The sequence below is a fragment of the Spermophilus citellus genome (assembly GCF_964194105.1).
Source record: "Spermophilus citellus genome assembly, chromosome: 13".
Lineage (NCBI taxonomy): Eukaryota > Metazoa > Chordata > Mammalia > Rodentia > Sciuridae > Spermophilus > Spermophilus citellus.
This window is the reverse complement of record NC_138193.1, coordinates 12809573-12829283: the sequence shown is the minus strand read 5'-3', so window position 1 is coordinate 12829283 and position 19711 is coordinate 12809573. Positions and strand designations below refer to the sequence as shown.

Here is a 19711-nt window from a genome sequence, read left to right as displayed (position 1 = left end):
TGACATCTGCCCAGCATGTTTGAACCCCCAGGAGTCCTCCTGCTCCCCACTACTATGAAGGGTCACCATGTACTGGCAATCTCAAACATGTCCCCAGCGAGCCCCCAAGCATGTTCCAGTCTGAGCCATCTGTTGCCCATCCCTCCACCAGTTCTCAGTCACCCGGAGGACTCTGAGCTCTGCCGACTGCTGTGATTCTCATGTTGGTCTGTTTCTGACCAGGGATAAGAACGTGGATGAGCGTCCTCTACCTCAAGCCTGTCCTTGCTGGGATCTTGGTGCCACGCCTGCTCCCGGGAGACACAAGCCCGCACCTGCCCTCGGTCTGTCCCTGGGACCTTGAGCTTGGCCCGACTTGGTCCTCCAGCACCTGGGCACTCCCTAACTCCCCAGTATCTCTCCTTGTCCTACGCCCAGGCCCCACACCACGTCCCACCTGAGATCTCAGTGGTTCTCTAGAATAAGGTGACAAGGTACACAGACAAAGGCCACTGAAGCAGACACTCACCGGTAAATGCCCAAGGAGAGGCGTGATACTGTCAGAAACATAGATGATGCTGCCATCTGTTGTCACGGCGATAATGAAGCCATCTAGTGCCTGCGGAAAACGCACATTTGAAAGCTCCTTAGCAATGCTTTAGTGGAGGAACATGTCCCTGAAGCGAAGGGCCATTTTATGACACTGACTTTGCTTTGAAGTCCTTACAGTATTTCCAGGAATCCCCCTCCCAGCACTTTCCTACCTTGTACACCAGAGGGTTCATTACACAGAGTTTGCTTAGCCCACGGAATGCACTTCTAAAAGCATTTCAGACTCAGTGAAGAAGCTGTTAGCCATGGAAACTGCTGAAGTAGTTTAACGACAGGCACACGATCATTCACATGATGCATTGAGCTGAGTCAGAAATGTCATCATCACCACAGGAAGAAGTCGGGAATGCGTACGGTCCCTGACCCGCCAACCCCAGCACCACTTTGAGTTCACCAGTGAACATTTCCTACAAGATTTAAGATGAGATACAGGCCTACAAACAGAAAGTGTGCCTGTTGGCCAAGGTCAACCTCTGCCTATGTTCTCAGCCACAGAAGCAATAGCTTTTCTAAATGTTGGAAAAAAGGCATTCACGTGAAAGTATCTATTAGGTGTCTATTAAATGCCAGGCACACCCTTCTGGGTACTTGTGACCCAAAAGGTTTAACGTGGGCAATGTTTTCTTACGCAGCAGACACTTTTGCTGTTCTGTGGAGATTTATTTTAATGTGGATGCTTATAATGCTTTCGTAAACTCATCTGAGAGTTGACTGATAAAATTCTGATGATATAATTCGGTGCAGAATGGGGTCTAGGTGGCAACTGGATGTCTGAGTGCACCTGCGAGACAGAAAAGAAGCGAGGCCAAAGCTCACCTCACCAGAAGGTACATCTTGGCAGGAATCATATGTATGTACAGGTGGACTTTGACTGCAAGCTTCTCCTTGTCATTGTGCTGACTGTATCTTTGAAATACTATCCTCCCCAAGTCTGGGGGATTTTCTGCCTGGGGTGGGGGGGAAGTGGCGTATGCGCTCAGAAAGGTCTGGAAACATTACCAACCAGATTCTCCCAGCGTGCTCCTGAGGGTCTGCCTGGCCAAAAGGGCATTAACTCTTTGATGTTAGGAGGGTGAGCCCAAGAGTGAGAGACCAGAACCGGGAACAGGCCCCTCCCTCCAAGAAAGGAGCCAACGGAAGGGGAAAGGGGGCTCTTTCACAGGAAAACTGACAACTGACACCAGGCTCCCTTGTTATTTCACACGAGTGTGTGACAAACTTTAAGACCAAAAAAAAAAAAAAAAATGAGAGCACACTTCTTCAAGGAATCTCATCCTTTCTGATTCCATCAGTGGTTCTCAACTGGGGGTGGACACCTGGAAATGTCTGGAGATATTTCGGGGCTGTCATTATGGAGTGGGTGACGCTGGTATCCAGTGGGGGGGAGGTCAAGGAAGCCACACAGCATCCTATAGACAAAGGACAGCTCCCACAACCAAGAAGCATCAGACCCAAAATGTCAATCATGCTGAGGTTGAGAAACTCCCCATTAGACTGATGAGTCACGGTGAATAAAAAAGTACATCCCATAAGTTTTATTTCTTTCCCCTCAGTTATTTGTCTAAATTGCTTTTCTTTTCTTTTTAAATTTGTTAAAATAGTTTTTATTAACTTAATTTATATTTTTACATAAAAATGAAATTGTACATATTTATGAGATGTGAAGTGATGTTTCAGTGTACACTGTGTAATGTTTAAGCCAGGTTAAGCCTATCTGTCCCCTTGAACATTTATTAATTCTTTGGGTTTTTTGTTGCTGTTGTTGGTTTCTTTTTCTTTTCTTTTCTTTCTTTCCTTCTTTTTTTTTTTTTTTAGTAGAGGGTATTGAACCCAAGAGTGCTTAACCACTTAGCCACGTCCCCAGCTCTTCTTATTTTTTGAGACAGGGTCTTGCTAAGTTGCTTAGGGCCTTGATAAATTTCTGAGGCTAGCCTTGAACTTGAGATCCTCCTGTCTCAGCCTTCCAAGCTGCTGGAATTATAGGCATGTGCCATCATGCCTGGCTTATTCTTTTTAAAGATTTTTAAATTTGTTTCAATTAGTTATTCATGACAATAGAATGCATTTCTGCAATTTGATATATCATACATAGATGGGATATAATTTCTCATTTTTCTGAGTGTACATGTTGCAGAATCCTATTGGTCACGTAGTCACATATATACATACAGTAATAACGTCTGTTTCATTCTACTATCTTTCCTACCCCCACATTCCCCTCCCCTCCCCTTCCTTCACTTCCCTCTACCTAATCTAAAGTAACACTTTTCTTCCCTAGTGCCCCTCCCCACACTTATTGTGAATTAGCATCTGCATATTAGAGAAAACATACGGCTTTTGGTTTTGTGGGGTTGACTTATTTCACTTAGCATGATATTCTCCAACTCCAACCATTGACTGGAAAATGCCATAATTTACTCTTCTTTAAAGCTGAGTAATATTCCATTGAGTATATATACCACGTTTTCTTTATCCATTCATCTATTGAGGGACATTAGGTTGGTTCCATAGTTTAGCTATTGTGAATTGAGCTGCTATAAACAATGACATGGCTACATTACTGTGGTATGCTGATTTTAAGTCCATTGGGTATAAACCAAGGAGTAGGATAACTGGGTCACATAGTGGTTCCATTCCCAATTTTCTGAGGAATCTCCATACGGCTTTCCATAGTGGTTGCACCAATTTGCAGTCCCAGCAGCAACGTAGGAGTGTACCTTTCTCCCCACATCCTCGCCAACATTTATTGTTGCCTGTATTCTTGACGATTGCCATTCTGACAGGAGTGAGATGAAATCTTAGTGTAGTTTTGATTTGCATTTCTCTAATTGCTAGAGATGTTGAACACTTTTTCATATATTTGTTGATCAGTTGTATTTCTTCTTCTTTATGGTGAAAACATTCAAAATCCTTTCTTCTAGCTTTTTGAAATACACAGTACATTATTATTACCTACCACCACCCTACTGTGCAATAGCACAACTGACTGTAAGTGTGCACCCATTAATCCACCCTCCCCATCCTCCTTCCCTCCACTCTCCTCAGCCTCTGGTAACCGCCATGCCACCCCTGACTCTTTGCAGACCTCCTGAAGTGAAACGTTTTTCAAAGAGTCGGGGCCATTGTTGATAACCACAGCTGGACCTTTCCGGAGAAAAAGCAGACCAGAAGGCTGGCCAAGGGAGGGGCTGCACAAACAATGGTGTTTCTGCACAGTGAGCCCATGTCTCTCTTGGGTGTTAAAAAGCAGAAGGTATTTATGGACGGGGGATCACCTTCCTCAGCTCTTTGGCATTTCCCATCAAATCTACAAGAACAGCATGAGTCACTGTCACTGCAATGAGAATGTTTGCCACGGCTTGGGAAGTCCCACTACCGAGGCGGTTCAATAGCAAGTGACCGCACAGTGGTGTGCACCTGTCCAGGTAAAGGTGATTCTCACAGGGACATGCTGCAAAGGGCCCAGACTTTTATACCTGAGACACACCAGAGAGAAAGGAAACCACCTCTTTCTGCTAGCTCCTAAATCTGATGGAACATTCCCTGAGTTCTCTGGGACAGCCTCTGGGCAAAGAGAAAAGATTCAGCTCTTCTGAATAGAACACGGAAACGCCATCTACTTCCAGGTCCCTGGTCAACAAGAGCCTTCTCTCCTTTCGAGTCAATTTGCAAAGGAGCTTGGGGCCTCGGTCTTCCCAGCTTACACTCCACCAGGGCACTGCTCTGCAACCCGGGCGATTTTGGATCTTTCAAACTTCTCCGCTGTGAGAGTCCTCCCCGAGCCTGGCTGTGTGCCTTTTGAAAAGAAGGCAGGAGAAAAGAGGGATTCACACCCAGAGGGCACCTGGGGGCACGGCAGTTTCTCTCCTAGGTTCTGTCCTCAGTGGGAAAAAAGAAAATGGAAAAGGGATCAAGCCTGGAAGCCTGGATTCCTCACGTCTCCAAAAAGAGCAGAGGGTTGTGCATCTGGAGAGAGATCCGCTCAGTCAAGAAGCTGCCCAGTGGGAAATGAGGATGTCACCCACGAGGGGATCCACTGCAGGGCCGGGAGCTCAGGACACCAGGAAGCGGAAGGTGGAAGATAGAGTAGCAGGTTGGAGTAGAAGCCGGACCCAGGCAGAGATAAATCAGAAGCGCCAGATTGTGGCCTCCTGCCCTGGAGAAGGCTCTGGTTACGCGGGCTGGATTGCAGATCCCTTCGCTCCTGTGTCTTCCTTTCCCTCCACTCCGGGGAGTCTACGGTCTGTCCTGGGAGCAGGTGCATTAAGTGCATAAAGACTACCTGTCCCCATGTAAAATCTTTTCCTAGAAATTCCAGTCTCTTCAACCTTAGTCCTGCATTGCAGACCATATTTATTTATTTTTAACTTAATCCAAACCTTGTTGTCTCAAATTTTTTCGACACCTTGAAACTCACTGGAAAAAGCAAAACGACGTTTGTGCTACAGACTCTTAAAAAAGTGGCTGATGCAAGAGGGTTCTTATGTTTTAACGACTTTTCCATAAGAATTAAGAGATAAATCGATGTATGTAAAGTAGCATAATGATACATTAATTCAACATTATATTTCACAAGTTGCTTTAAATTTAACATACTTAAAATGCATTGCTTCTGTAGAAAGTTCTGTATTTTCTTTAAATATAGTTCCCATGCAGAGTTAAGTATCTTTCGTTTTAGGCAAATGTTCATTAATGCTTTCATATTTCATAATATTTGGACATCTTTATTCTGGCATTTTCTTATTCCAGTACTTTCTGTTTTCTGCATAGCTAATCTATGTAAATTCAAGTTTATCAGTCTTATATAGGCACGCAGATGAGATAAAGAAAGATTTATTCCCAAGAAGCCACTTTCCGAAAACCCTGCCAGGAACCACATGCAGGCACAGGGCCAGGGACGAACTTCCTTTCGCTGAACTTGCCTGTCCTCGTTCTCCTGGGTCAAGGGCCTGGAGAGACCACGTCGGAGGTTTTCTCTGCCCTGGTGGCCATATTTGTGTGTTCTCAGTCTTCTCCCTCCCGAGGCTGGAAGTCATGCACGGTGCCAGGTGCTTTGTAGAGTCCGATCTCGTGGGTCCCATGGACTTTCACCCATACGTAAATACACATAGGTGCAGAGGGACACTCAGCCTGGCCAGGTTGGCACAAAGAGCCCTGCAGGTGAACCGGCCCCCAGTCCAGAGGAAGGAATGTGGGCATCTTAGCACAGCGAGGGTGTGGGTTGGGTGGAAAGCGCAGGGACATAGACATGACATAGACATGCCACCTTGTGTCATAGGAGCTCAAGGTAAAAGCATAACACATTAAAAGAAGAATTTAATTTGCCAAGTGTTTCTACTAAGGGAAAAAAAAAACCCCGCACCATCATTGCATTTTAGAGAAAAGACCCTCTGAGTCCAATGATAGATGCCAGATGTTGTGATCTTCCCTCTCTCCTTCCCTTCTCTCCCTACCTCCAACCCCCCCCCCCCCCCGCACTGGGTGAGGGGACACGGTGGGATAGGACACAGTCACATTCATTTTGGAAATTCTTGCTTATTTTGCCCAACTCAGTAGCCAAAACATAAAGCAAAACAGGCTGAGGCCCAGGACAGTATGTATCTCAAGACCTCATTCCAGGGTCAAGAAGAGCTGCCTTCTTGGGGTAGAGGGGCTCAGCAGGAACGGGTAGTTTAAGCTGCAACAGATCAAGCTAATTTGAAAGTGCGTTTCACCTCCAACATCAGCTGAGTGAACTCTTCATTGCTGAGGAATGAAGGCTTCCAATCTTGCTGGATGTCACAGATTTCCGTTTGTGCTGAGACTTCTAAAAAACACACACAGACACACACAAATAAGCTTTTATGTTCACCGGCACCCAGAGATTGGAATTCACAAATGAAACACATGTTATTTCTATGTCATTTTGTGTGAATTTCTTTATAATTTAATTTAAACAGCAAATACCAGGAAATACGATTTGCAAGGACTGGGAACTTAGATTGTTAGGGGCCTAAAAGCACTTTTGACCATCTCCTCCCCCTCCAATAAGGCGGAGGGGAAGAGGAGCCCACCCTCGGCATGGGCGTCATGTCTGCTGCTTGCAGAGGTCACAACGCCCTTGAATTTCTAATGTGACAAAGCGTCATCACTGAGGACTAGAATTAGGTCATTGCCGCCTACCAATGCAAGGGGACTGGATGGTGGCCCACCTCCTGAAGCTGCTTTCTTGTGGTCAAGGCAAAGCACACAGTCCAGAGAGCTGGGATTTTTAAAATTTCAAGGGTTGGTACAGCATGCTTAGACCGTGTGAAGACCTGGGTTTGATCCCCAGCACCGCAAACACAACAAAACATTCAATAAAATAACAAAAACAACCACAAATAACCCCCACAAATTTCTGGAAGGATCTTAGGCTTATAGTAAATAACCCACAGTGTTATACAGAAGATGACAGATTTTTCAGCATTGCTCTTGCTGAACTGTACTGTGCCACACACATGCACATTACTTAGTCGCTTTTAAGGCCTGAAATTATTCTTTTCAAAATCTTTTTGTCTTCATCTATAGTCTACCCGTCTCATGTAACTATCTTGCACTGCAGGCATTATTCACATTTGTCAACCCACAATCATCGATGTACACAGGACTCCTTAAATATTCTAGCTTTCTAAAATACTTTTTTAAAAAAATGGCTCATTCTATTATTAAATGATCTCTGATAAGCCTATCATAGAGCAAATGTGATATTATATCTGTTTGCTTTTCTTTCCATCTATTCAACATCTTTTTTTTTTTGGCGGGTGGGGGGTACCAGGGATTGAAGTCAGGGGCACTTGGCCACTGAGCCACATCCCCAGCCCTATTTTGTATTTTATTTAGAGACAGGGTCTCACTGAGTTGCTTAGTGCCTCACTGTTGTTGAGGCTGGCTTTGAACTCAGGATCCTCGTGCTTCAGCCTCCCGAGCTGCTGGGATTACAGGTCTGCATCACTATTAAATATCTCGAACCAACATTTTATGTGGCATGAAGTCTCTTTAGAGATTATTTGTGTGTGTGTGTGTGTTTAGAAAAGTATAAAAACGGATTCTCAGACCTCCGAGAATAAAACGGACCTGTTGAACCACTTCCTGGACAATGTAATTAGGAAAGATTTCAAGGTTCTCTCTTTTGCACTTTTTTTTTTTTTCCTTTTTTCAGTGCTTGAGAGTGAATCAGGGCCTTGCACATGCTAATCACATGTTCTGCTACTGAGCTAGGTCCCCTGCCTCTGCATCTATGTTTTTGGAAATCTCTCTTGCTTGGAGAATTGGGAATGGATTCTGTCATCTGAATGAATGAACCTGAATGAATTCCAGCAGTTACTCACAAACAAGGAGCATGCGAAGGGCTGAGTTACACATGAGACTCTTGGGAGGGTCAGTGTGCCTGCACCTCACAGTGCTGGTTGCCATGATGAATGAGGGAGATGGCATTCTGGAAATCAGAGGCAGGGCACTATACAGAAATCTTGGCCAGAGTTTGTCCTGGGGTGTCAGCCAAGGCAAGGGAGAGAACTGAAGCCTGTAGGTCTTCACACAAATAAACCCCACAGTTTGAACACTTATAAGACTAGGATCCCCAACATGCCCACTCCCTTCTCCCCGAGACATACACTCATCTAAAAATCTCTTCTAACCACTGGGATCAAACTGTAGATTGAATGGAGAAGAGTCTTTCTGGCAGCCCTGATTTTATATAGACAGAGAATCATAATGTAATGGTGAAGGAAAAGAAAAGACTCTTGGCTTTATACATAGGAAATCTTCAGATCGTCTCATAAGACTGGATATTTTCTCGACACCAGCATAATAATACTGAAAGTAGCCATTTCATTCACTTTGCTATCTCAACTATTTGATTATAGTCCTTGAGAGTTAAGGCTTGATTCATAGCATATTTAAAAAAAAAACCACACATAAATTACGTAAGATTCCTCAAAGCGACTAAAAGAATGTTATACTGGGAAATAGAACTCAGGGTTCAAATCCTGTCTCCAGTGGCTCTTAAGGTGACCAATATCAGAAGCTCCAGGTGGTGGGGCAGGATTAGCAAAGGGTATGATCAAAGTGTTTCAAAACAGAGAGGGGAAGCAAAACTCTTCGGGGGGGGGGCATTTTTATAGGAAAACTTTGTGATGAACAGCTAGGTCTCCAAATTCTACTCTGGTATAACTTGCAGTGAGAGAATGTTCTCCTCCCAATGATTGCCTGGATGTCAGCACAAGGAATGGTAATTCTTTGCTCTGTGTGTGGTCAAAGAAAAGTCTGGAAAATGGGGCAGTAACCCAACTGCAGGGTCAATATCACTCTGTCCAAGGGACATTTCTCCTTGTTGTACAGCCTTCCTCAACCACCCCAGCCTGCCCCTATCCATGACGGTAGGGACACGGGAGATTCAAGGAACAGGAGTTGGGACAAAATCAGCTTGGGACTCACACAGGAAGAGGATGAGGAATGGGCCAGCCTGGCCCTGCAGAACGGGCATCCAGATGGAGGGCAATAAGGATAAACAACAGCCCCTGTTAATCACATGGTTTAGGGTTTTCTCTATTTATGAGAGATGCCATTGACACAAAATCTCCATACAAAGAAACATGGTCAGATTCTTTGGATTTGGATCACTTCAAAAAGAATAAATGTGCGTTCCAGGATCAAGGTTTATTTCCCAAGTTGAGAAAATGGGACTGCTTGAGATATTGACAGCAACTCCCTGGACCTCATCATCTCCCCTCACTTGCCCTGTGGTCTCCCTTGAGCCAGAAGGCAGAAAGCGTGTCTGAATCCACCCTTCTCAGCGCCGTCTGCACACTAGAATAACACAGGAAGCTCTGAAGATACTTAATGCCCTGAGTCTTCCCCAGCACTGCGCTGGTGGAAGGCTTCCCACCCGCAAGAAAAATGCCAGATCTGGGAGGTCTGCCCATTTCTGTGTAAATATTCCTACCGACGCTGATGTCAATGACCAACTTGATGTCCACTGGTTTGCAAAACTCCTGAAAATTTAGCAATCCTCTTAAAGCACAAGTTGGCTTTAGCACACAGCCAGAGAGTCTGATGTACTGAGCTGCGGACTCCATGGACACATTCATGAACAGCTGCAGTGCAGCTATCATAGAAATCAGTCCAAGAGCCCCACACATCACCCCTGGCGGAGAAACTGCAGAAACTGGTGTTAAAAACAGGGCTCTGCAGATGGGCTGTTGGGTTTGGATTCCACATGTCACTGGCTGTCTGACTTGGATGAGTGACTTACCCTCATGGGCCTCAGTGGCTTCGTTTGTGCCATGGGACAAGCTCAGTGCTCTTGTGAGGCTTAGAGAGGTGACCTCCCGCAGAGCCCCTGGGACAGTGGGTGGCTCCCAGGGAGCCCTGGAGAAATGCCAAGATCATTCTTCTCCACCCTGTTGCCTGTGCCTGTGGAGGCCAAGTCTATGTGGATGATACAGAAGGCGACTGGCATTTGTTTTTTTTTTTTGTTGTTTTTTTTTTTTTTTTTGCTTTAAACCAAATTTTGGTCCAGTAACTCTATTTCTGCACAAAATCTGCTGTGGATTTTTTTTCTTTTTTGATTTCTTTTGAATATGAATGAATCACAGAGACAAGTGAGATCCTGGAGTGATCATTTAAGTAGGAGCAGGCCTTCGTCTTATGAAAAAAAAAAAAAAAAGTAAGAGTAGACAGGCACTTCCTGGGTTAGGAGCCTGCCTTTCTGCAGACCTGTCCTTCCAGGGCCCAGATTGAACCATTCCGTAATTCCACAGAGGACAGAGCCCGGCATGAATGTTACACTGATGAACTTGATCCCAGCTGTCCTATTTAACAGCTGTCCTGCTTCTCAGTGGCACTGACCTAGTTTGAGTAATTTGTACAAAATATCTTGGCATCAAAACAACCTGCTATTTCACTTGGCTAAACCATTATTTAGGAAATATAACCATTCTGATTAAATTATCGGGGCAATTGAAGACTGCTAGAACACTCCATTCTAATCCTGCTTGATCGATCTTCCCTGACTTTTCACAAAAGCAATTAACATGTTCTTTGCTTGCCCCTGGGCAGTTTCAAAAAAAAACACAATGAGGGGATAGATCATCACTGTCACATTTTTAATAAATAATTATCAAGGAAATCATAAAAGAATAACAAGGAAAATGAAACTTTCCGATGTCCCCGCAATGCCCTCTTCCAGGAAATCATCTTGTCTAACAAAAGGTTCAGTGGGAGAGGAACATTCCTTCAAGCACAGGACTGTAATTACTTCCTCAATAATTCTGACATTTTTGACTTTATTATGTTTAGTGTCATGGTTAAAGCAAAAAAAGAATTCTGCTCCTCTGGCTTGCGAATACCTACCAAACCATCTCAACTATTGTATGACTTTTTTTTGGGGGGGGTCCTATCCAAGGTGAGTGGCAGGTAGGCGTGACCAGGCGTAAGGGGTGAAAGGGTTTGAGGGACAGTCAAAGAGGATGATATGAAGGAGACACAGGCCCAAGCGTGGCTTCGAGGGGTAACTTCATGTTCTCTACAGTGAAAATAAACTAGCGAGACACTGGAAGACTATGAGAAAAATCGCAGAAGCTTTATGTACCTAACTCATGATTCCATATGAATAAGATCCCAAGAGGCAAAACTGACCTCTGACACAGGAACTTCAAACAGGTTCCATTTGGGGAAAGCAGAGGTGGGCAGCCAGGGGCAGCCACTGGGAAGCGTCTCTCTCTTGACCTTTGAGACTTGCCTGCTCCGGGGATTTCTGATGAAGATGTACCCACTGTGAAGCCACCCCCTGGGGCTGGGTGCCACCCGTCAGGCTGCACTGGGATCTGTCCTCTGGCTGATGACGCAATCTGGGAGGTGAGTCCTCTCCTAACTTGCTGGTCAGGGAAGCCTGTGCCTGGTGGGGTGGCCTATCCTGGCAGTGACAGCTCATCCTACCCAGAAGGACCTGCCTGCTGAGGTCATCACCCCCCTGGAAAGGACGAGGCGGGGGGGGGGGGGAGAACGGAGAGAAGCACAACCTTTACCATTGTGTTTCTGCAGAAACCCAATGACCTTTTCCAGCACCGTGGTCTTGTCCATTTTCCGAGTGTTGCCAGGAAGCATGGAGCTGAGCTCTTTGATGAGAACATTGAACTGGTCCCGACGTTTCTTCTCAGACTTGTTTCGAGAGGCTCTAGAAACACCACAAGGCACGGGTTACCAGAACGTTCCACCTCGCAGAGGCTTATGAAACGGGAGGACTGTCTATCAGATGGTCTCATCCCAAAACTCCTTCGGGAAGGTCTCCTGAGCCACATCTCAGAGCTGAGTAATGGGGAGAGAAAACTGTTTTGCTAGACTCTTGGCTACAAAGAGAGACAGTGTTAATAATAAGTAAGCTCTGACTCACGTCCCCCACCTACCCCACCAGCGCAGGGCCAGAGGCTGCCGGGCTGGCCTCAGAGAGCCCCCAGATTCGCAGGGCGAGCTGTGCACCGTTCGCCTGGATGGCGGCTGCTGGGGAAACTCACTCTGAGAGCCCTTCTTCAGGCTGGAGCTATGTCCCCTCCAACCCAGAGGACCCATCCTGGTGCCAAGTCATGCGGGGTGGCCAAGTGTCCCAAGCGGACCACCCAGGGCACACATCCCGGTTCCTGCCTGGGAAGCTTCTCTCGGCACCCTGTTGGAGAGACAGGGTTTGCCTGATTGTGCGTGAGCTGTGACCCAGTGCCCACCCACGACTGGCACTGAGTGTGGCTGGCATGCTGCTGTGAGCAGACCCCTGTTTAAAAGGACGCGGAGGAGATTCAGATGCACATCACCAAGTCCAAGGAGCTAGTCTCCAAAAGCTCCCGAGTGTGGGATTCCAGCTCTATGACATTCTGCAAAAGGCAGAACTATGACGACAGGGAAATGCTCAGCCGTTGCCGCGGGTCTCAGGGAGGGATGGGTACGCAGAGCACAGAGGATTTTTAGGGCAGCGAAACTCCCCTGTACGAGACTGCAGCGGTGGGCACATGCCACCTAGCACCTGTCCTCAATCCACAGAACCTACCACACCGAGAGCTGACCCTCCATGAACTATCGACTTTGGGGGGTTAGGAGGCGTCAACCGCGTTCATCAAGTCAAAACCACCCCACTTCGGCCGGTGGGGGGGGGGGTCAACAGTGGGGCGGGGGCTCCGGGAGCTCTCCGTGTCTTTCATTCACTTTTGCTGTGGAACCTCAAACTACTCCAAGAGATGAGATCTACTTAAATAGCAGGACAGTGCACCCTGCGACACCCAGAGAAGAGGTGACAGAGAAGTGGGCTCGTTTTGGGGGGAGGAGGGGACTTCGCTGACCCACCAAGCCACCTCTGAAGAATCCTAACCACCACACAAATCAGAACAGGGATCAGGGCTCTGGGGCTGTTCCCTCCACCAAAAAAAAAAAAAAAAAAAAAGACATTGGACCAATGAGTTCCCCATGGGGAAGACCTTCCCCTGCGGGGGCCGGCGATAGTGCTGCTTGAGGGTCTTGATCCTCAGCAACTCACCAAAGCCCCTCCCTGAACTGTCCAAGTGTTCTGGAGCCATCTGGAGCTGCGAGAGCTGTCCCCCACCCCTCCCAGGTGTACCCCAGACAGAAAGCGGATGGAGAAGCTGTTGTGCATGGTACACCTGCTGACCCAGACACTCCCAGGCCTGGGGTCAAGGTTCCTGAGTGGGGGGGGGGCAGCTAATCTCTCACCAGCAGGCTCCTCAAACGGCCATGCAGACACAGGACACATCCCCAAGGTCCTTTCCCTAGATGCCACCATGGCCACACCCAGGGCTCCCCCTGCCTACACCCTTCAGCCTGACTTGATTTCAGCACTGTTGACCACTCACCCTACACGGATTCTGTCTCCACCTGGGCTCTTTCCTGCTCATACCTGAGCCATCTTCAAAGCCCACCACCTAGAGAGCACGTGGCCACGGGTCTTCCCAAGGGCCTTCCTCTGTGCCGTCTTCCCCTCCTTCCTGTCGTTGTTGGCTTGAGGACTCAGGGACTGCTACAAAGGTCTCACCCTCTGTCTTTCTGTGGGCCCTCTCCTATCCCAGACGGGTGGCAGGAAGATGCCCACGTACCTCAGTGATGGTTCAGGGTAAAAGGCAGCGTGTTCAAACAGAGGGAGGAGAAGAAAGGGACCTTTCACTTTCTGAGTGACTGTCTATGCATTATAAATAATTTTTTGGCCTAGATTTTGAAGAATGACATGCAACTTTCTTAGCCCAAAAAAAGCTCCGTTCCTGTCCTAGTTTGCCCATTATAAATTATTTGCGAGCCGACGACACCCGGCTCATTACCGCTCTGTTCTCTTCTTCAATGGGTGCAGTGATGGCGAACGTGGCCTGGCAGGGAATCCGATGAAGGCTCATATCATTAGTGACAGAAACACAAGCTCCTTTCCCTCAGCCTCTGCCTGGGACGCACTGTCACCCCCTGGAAATTGGTGAGTGTCAGCTGGATCCCCCGCTCCGAGGCAAGAGAAACCCAGGTGCCTGGGTTGTACTTGCTTCCAATTAGGAGCTCTCTCACACGCAGGCCCCCGGGGGGCCACAGGTTGAAAGACCTGCAACAGCTGGCCTCTGGATTTTTTTTTTTTTTTGAAAAGGCATTATTATTTGTGATCCATAAAATTCATCCACTTTAAGCGCACAGTTTGATGAACTGGGGGAATTGTGCAACTGCCAGCAAACCAAGCTATACAATTCTCCATCCTAAAAAGCACTTGATTATTGTTTACTTCCCCCAACCCCAGACGGTGTACAGTGTGTGATCTTCATTTAGCATAGTTTTTGAGGTTGATTCATGTTGCTGCACGTGTTGATATTTCATTCCCTTTTCTGCCCACTAGGATTCCATCTGGGTATGAATATGCGGTAACGTTTGGGCTGTTTGCAGTTTGGAGGTGTGAAGCATCATGCTGTTCTGAGTATTTGGGTACAGAGGCTTGAACCTGCAGAGTCATACGGTTAATGACTGTTTGACTTATAACACACTGCCTCACCTTTTCACAATGTTGGCTGCACCCTTGGTCCCAGGTGCTACAATCATTGCCAACACTTGGGATTGGCAGTCATTTTTTTAAAAAAAATTTACCTTAGCCACCAAAGTGTCATTGTTGCTGTTCACTTTGTTTTTGCAGTGCAGGAGGCTGAAAGCCAGGAGCTCAAACACCCTAGACACAAGCTCTATCACTGAGCTCCACACCAAGAGTAGCTTATTGTAGTTTGAATTTTACCTTTATTGGATTTCCCTTTTTCTGATGACTAGTGATGATGAACTTATCTATCTATCTATCTATCTATCTATCTATCTATCTATCTATCTATGTATCTATCTATCTATTTATCTATTTATCTACTCATTCATTTATTTAGCTATATGTGGCACGGAGGATGGAATCCAGTGCCTTTCGTATGCTAGGCAAGCGCTCAAAAGTAGGGCTCAAAAGGCCACAGGTTATCTTTTCTATAGTGTTTGCCTTTGGACATCTTGGGAAGCTGGGGTTACATAGCTACCATTTTCTGGGTACTTCTGTGGTGCTTCACATACAGTCACATGCCACAGGATAACACTGTGGTCAACAACAGGTGGAATAGACAAGAGTCCCACAAGGTTCAATTGAGGCTGAAAATCCCTATTGCCTAGTGACATTGTAAAATCACAGCCCAACACGTCATTCCCTCCTGGGGCAACGCTGGAGTAAACACACCTACAGCACATGACACTAGACTATGATAACAAGTGGCTATTTATTGATGTATGTATTTCCTGTTCTGTACCTTTGATCATCCTCAGAGAGTGCATTCTCAGACAAGGACACATGGGCACAAGTGGCCAGTGTCAGATCCCAGGTGGGCAAAGGAGTCAGAGTAGAACCTGCCATGTTCATCTCCTACCTTGGAAACCAGACAGGTAAAGCTTCTCTCCGTGTGAGGACATTTAATAGCAGGGACCCCAGTAACCCTATGACAAACAGGTAGGGTTTGCTAAGATTTGACCACTGAGCCACATCCCCAGCCCTATTTTGTATTTTACTTAGAGACAGAGCCTCGCTGAGTTGCTTAGGGCCTCACTTTTGTTGAGGCTGGCTTTGAATTCCTGATCCTCGGGCCTCAGCCTCCTGAGCTGCTGGGATTATAGGTGTGAGCACGGTGCCTGGCTCACTGTGTCTATTGACCGTATTGTTTTCTCATGCTTGATTTTTTTTCCATGTTGTTTGCTCATGGTGGCCCCAGGAGCATCCACTATACCACATCTCTGTGTATGTATCTATGTATACACCAACAGCGGCGGGGCATAGGAGGCCGCGCCATCTAGGTTTGTTAGTACACTCTGTGATGTACACACAGCAACAAAATCACCCCGACGCATTGCTCCGAGCCCACAACACTCCTTAAGCTATGCATACCTGTATTAATTTCTTTCATCCGAGCCAGGTAGGCAGTGTTCTGGGAGCCCCGAGCCCAGAGCGGCTAATTCTGGCTGCCTGAACTCATAGCCCAGAAACACACACCCTGCCCTAAATGGTGCTGCTCATAAACAGGTTGAGGGTGTCCGGGCTCCCCACTGGGGAAGGGGGTAGCAGGAAATGAGCACAAGTGGCCAGTGTCAGATCCCAGGTGGGCACCAGGAGTCAGAGTAGAACCTGCCACGTTGGTCTCCCACCTTGGCAACCAGACAGGGAAAGCTCCTCTCGTGGTGTTTATTTTGAAATAAACACTATGTTATTATTCACACTGTCACTGTGCTGGGCGCTAGGTCTCAGAGATTGACTCCTCCTAACTGAAACCCCATCTCTTTTGACTAATATCTCCCATCCCACAGCACCCCCACTATGGTTTGGATATCATTTGTCCCTCAGTGGCTGATGGGCTGGAAGCTGGTCCCCAGTGCAATCCTATTGAGGGGTGGTTGAACCTTTAAGAGGCGGGGCCTAGGGGGTGATAGACAGGTCATGGGCCGCGGGACTAACCCAGGAAGGGATTAACACCTGGCGTGGGAGTGGATAAGTTACCAACAGAAGAGGTTGTGTAAGGTGAGTTTGGCCCTCCTGGCCCATTCTCTTGCTTCATCTCTGATCACGTGACCCCTCTCTCCCATGCACATACTCTGATACGTGATACCGGTCCACCAGGAGGCCATCATCAGAGCTCAGTGCCATCCTCTTGGACCTCCAGAATTGTTAGCCCAGCAAAAGTCTTCTGTTTTTTAAAGTACCCAGCCTCAGGTGTTTTATTATAGCAAAATGGACTAAAGAACCCCCCTACAGAGACAACTTATATATTTGATAGAAGGGTTCCCCAGAACTTAACAATTAGAAAGAGGAAAGAATATCCTTTGTTCTATGTTCTTTGATTAGCGCTTTCTGTGCACAAGGCACTCCATCAACATGGAGGAGGCATAAACAAATAGGTACTGGTGGCCGGCGAAAACAAGCTCAGCATCTAGAGGAAGAGATCAGAGTTACCTATCTCTGGCTCCTATCCAAGGGGCCATGCGGTTCAAACTAGGTGAGAAGTTCAAACAAATGGCCAAGGTAGTTCCAAAGGATGGGGAGAGCCCCTGGGGTGGAAAAGGAAGTCTTCAGAGAGGGGCTGGCAAGTGAAGATGTCTCAAGAGGGTACGTGGGCAGGTGGTAGAAAGGAGAACCCAAGGAAAATCTGGGTGGTCGTGTTTGATAGGATATGGAGACATGTGACAAAGTCAGAGGAGGGTGGTCAAGAAAAGTGAAGAGGATCCCAGAGCCTGCGTTAGTCAGCTTTCTATCACTTCAACAAACTACCTGAGATCATCAAATTATTAAGAAAGAAGGTTTATTGTGGCTCACAGTTTTGGAGGTTCCAGTTCACAATCAATGCTTTGGACCTGTGGTGAGGCAGCACCTCGTGGTGGGGGCGTGTGGTGGGACAAGATCACTGTCTTACAGTTGGGAAGAAGAAGAGAAAGAGGAAGGGCTGGGGTCTCAGTATCCCCTTCAAGGGCGCAGCCCCACTGATGAAGATCTCACCCTAGGTCCCACCTCTTAGAGCTTCCAGTAGTACCACCTTGGGGTCCACGGCTTTAGCACATGGACCTTTGGGAGACATTCAAGTTCTTACTCTAGTGGAGCCTTAAATGGGACCTAGCCATGCAGCTGGGGCCTTTGGATGAGTCTGTGCAGGGTGTTGATGGTCACCTAAGGAGGAAAACTGGTCCAGACACCAGGAGAGAGGGGAGAGGAACCCACCCCCGAGGAAGTGGGCAGGATCAAGAAGGACTGAGGAGGATCCTCTGCCCAAGAACATGACAGTGCTCTGTGCCCAGTGTCCCCACCAACTCCTGGGGGCAGGGACAGTCCTAGACAGAGGAGTCTCACTGGTCTAGCAAAAGTAACACCAAGTTACTTTGATTAGCACTTTCTGTGCACAAGGCACAGAAATACTTAAAGCATTTTACTTTAAAGGAAAATCTGGGTGGTGGCGTTTGATGGGATATGGAAACATGTGATAAAGTCAGAGGAGGGTGGGCAAGAAAAGTGAGGTGGATCCTCTAAGTATTTTGTTCTTGAAATTAACACACAGGAAACTCGAGTTTTTCTTCCAGGCACAGTTCTGCACACTTGAACATGTACATCAACTCACGTGACCACCATCAGAATCAAGACAGAATGGCTCTCTCCAAATGCCCCCACTCCCCCTGTTCTGTAGACCCTGTCAAATGCTATTCTGTTCTCCATCTCTATACGGGTGGGTCCCGACTATGAAGGTCTGACTTCTGAGTTTTCATAAGCGATGTAGATTTCAGTGGAAACTACACTTTGAGCTTTGGATTTTGATCTTTTCCTCGTGAGTGGCAAGAATCACTGTTTTGGTGCTGGGCGGTGGCAGCAGGCTGCAGCTCCCAGGGAGCCCCGTGTTCACAAGGAAAACACCCTATGCTCTACAGCACACATTGGCTGAACCCGGATGTTCAGTTGCTTAGGAGTACTGCGTGCATGAGCTATTTCCAATTTACCCAGGGTTTACTGAAATGTAATACATCGTAAGTTGAGGCGCATCTGTATGCTCTTCAGGAATGTCAGATAAATACAATCGTGCAGCATGAAACTTGTAGAGCTTGGCTTCTTCTACCCAGCATCATGCTCTTGAGAGTCATCCAAGTCACTGTGTCTACCTCTGTGTCTTTCTATTGCCAAGTAGTTTTCTAATTTTTTTTTTTTTTTTTTTGGTACCAGGGATTGAACCCAGGGATGCTTGACCACTGAGCCACATTCTCAGCCCTTTTAATTTTGAGACAGGGTCTCACTAAGTAACTTAGGAACTCACTAAGATGCTGAAGCTGGCTTTGAACTTGTGATCCTCCTGCCTCAGCCTCCCTAGTCACTAGGATTATAGCTGCACCCAGCACCAAGTCATTTTCTATGATTAAGAATATGCCCACAACTGGTTTTTCTATCCATCCACTGAAGCATGTTTAGGTCACTTAGGTTACTAGGAATAATGAATGGAGCTGCTATAAACATTTATGGACAAGTTTTCAAGTGACCATATTTTCAGTTTTCAGGAGTAGGAAGGGGTAGGTCATATGGAAACTGTATGTTTAGTTTTATAAGAAACCGCCAAGCTGTTTTCTAGAGTGACCATGACATTTGACAGCAATGTAAGAATGACCCAGAGGCTGCACGTGCCCAAAGGGATTTGGTGTTATCTGTGCTTGACCTTCAGCTAATCTAAGAACCATGCAGTGGCACCTGACTGGGGTTTTCAACTGTATTTCTGTGGTGGCTGGTGATGCTGCACATCTTTTCAGGGATTTTCTGCCATTGGGATATTCTCTTTGGAGAAGCATCCACTCATATCCTTAGTTTATTTTAACATGAGGTTGCTTGTTTTCTTACAGCTGAGCTTTGAGAGTTCTTTATATATTCTGGATACAAGTTCTTTGACAGATATTTTCTTCCCGAGTACACCTTGCCTCTCTGTTCTCTTGAGAAAGTCTTTCACGGAGAAAGTTTTAAATTTTGATCAGATCAAAATGTGAGGTTTTTTTCTCCCCTTATGAATTATGTTTTTGGTGTGTCAGGTCTCAGAATTCCTTGCGTAAT

General features: G+C 46.7%; 1 protein-coding gene across 2 annotated transcripts in view; it reads right to left on the bottom strand.

Moving 5' to 3' along the window:
* NPAS2 (neuronal PAS domain protein 2) overlaps positions 1-19711 on the bottom strand; it is a 156036-nt gene that overhangs the window by 49548 nt on the left and 86777 nt on the right. For both annotated transcript variants that reach the window (XM_081264274.1, XM_081264273.1), the window contains exons 3-5: positions 11640-11788; positions 6306-6397; positions 509-598 (exon numbers count right to left, since the gene is read on the bottom strand). In XM_081264274.1, the coding sequence (XP_081120400.1) occupies positions 509-598; positions 6306-6397; positions 11640-11788 (331 nt within the window). The remainder of the gene's footprint in view (positions 1-508; positions 599-6305; positions 6398-11639; positions 11789-19711) is intronic.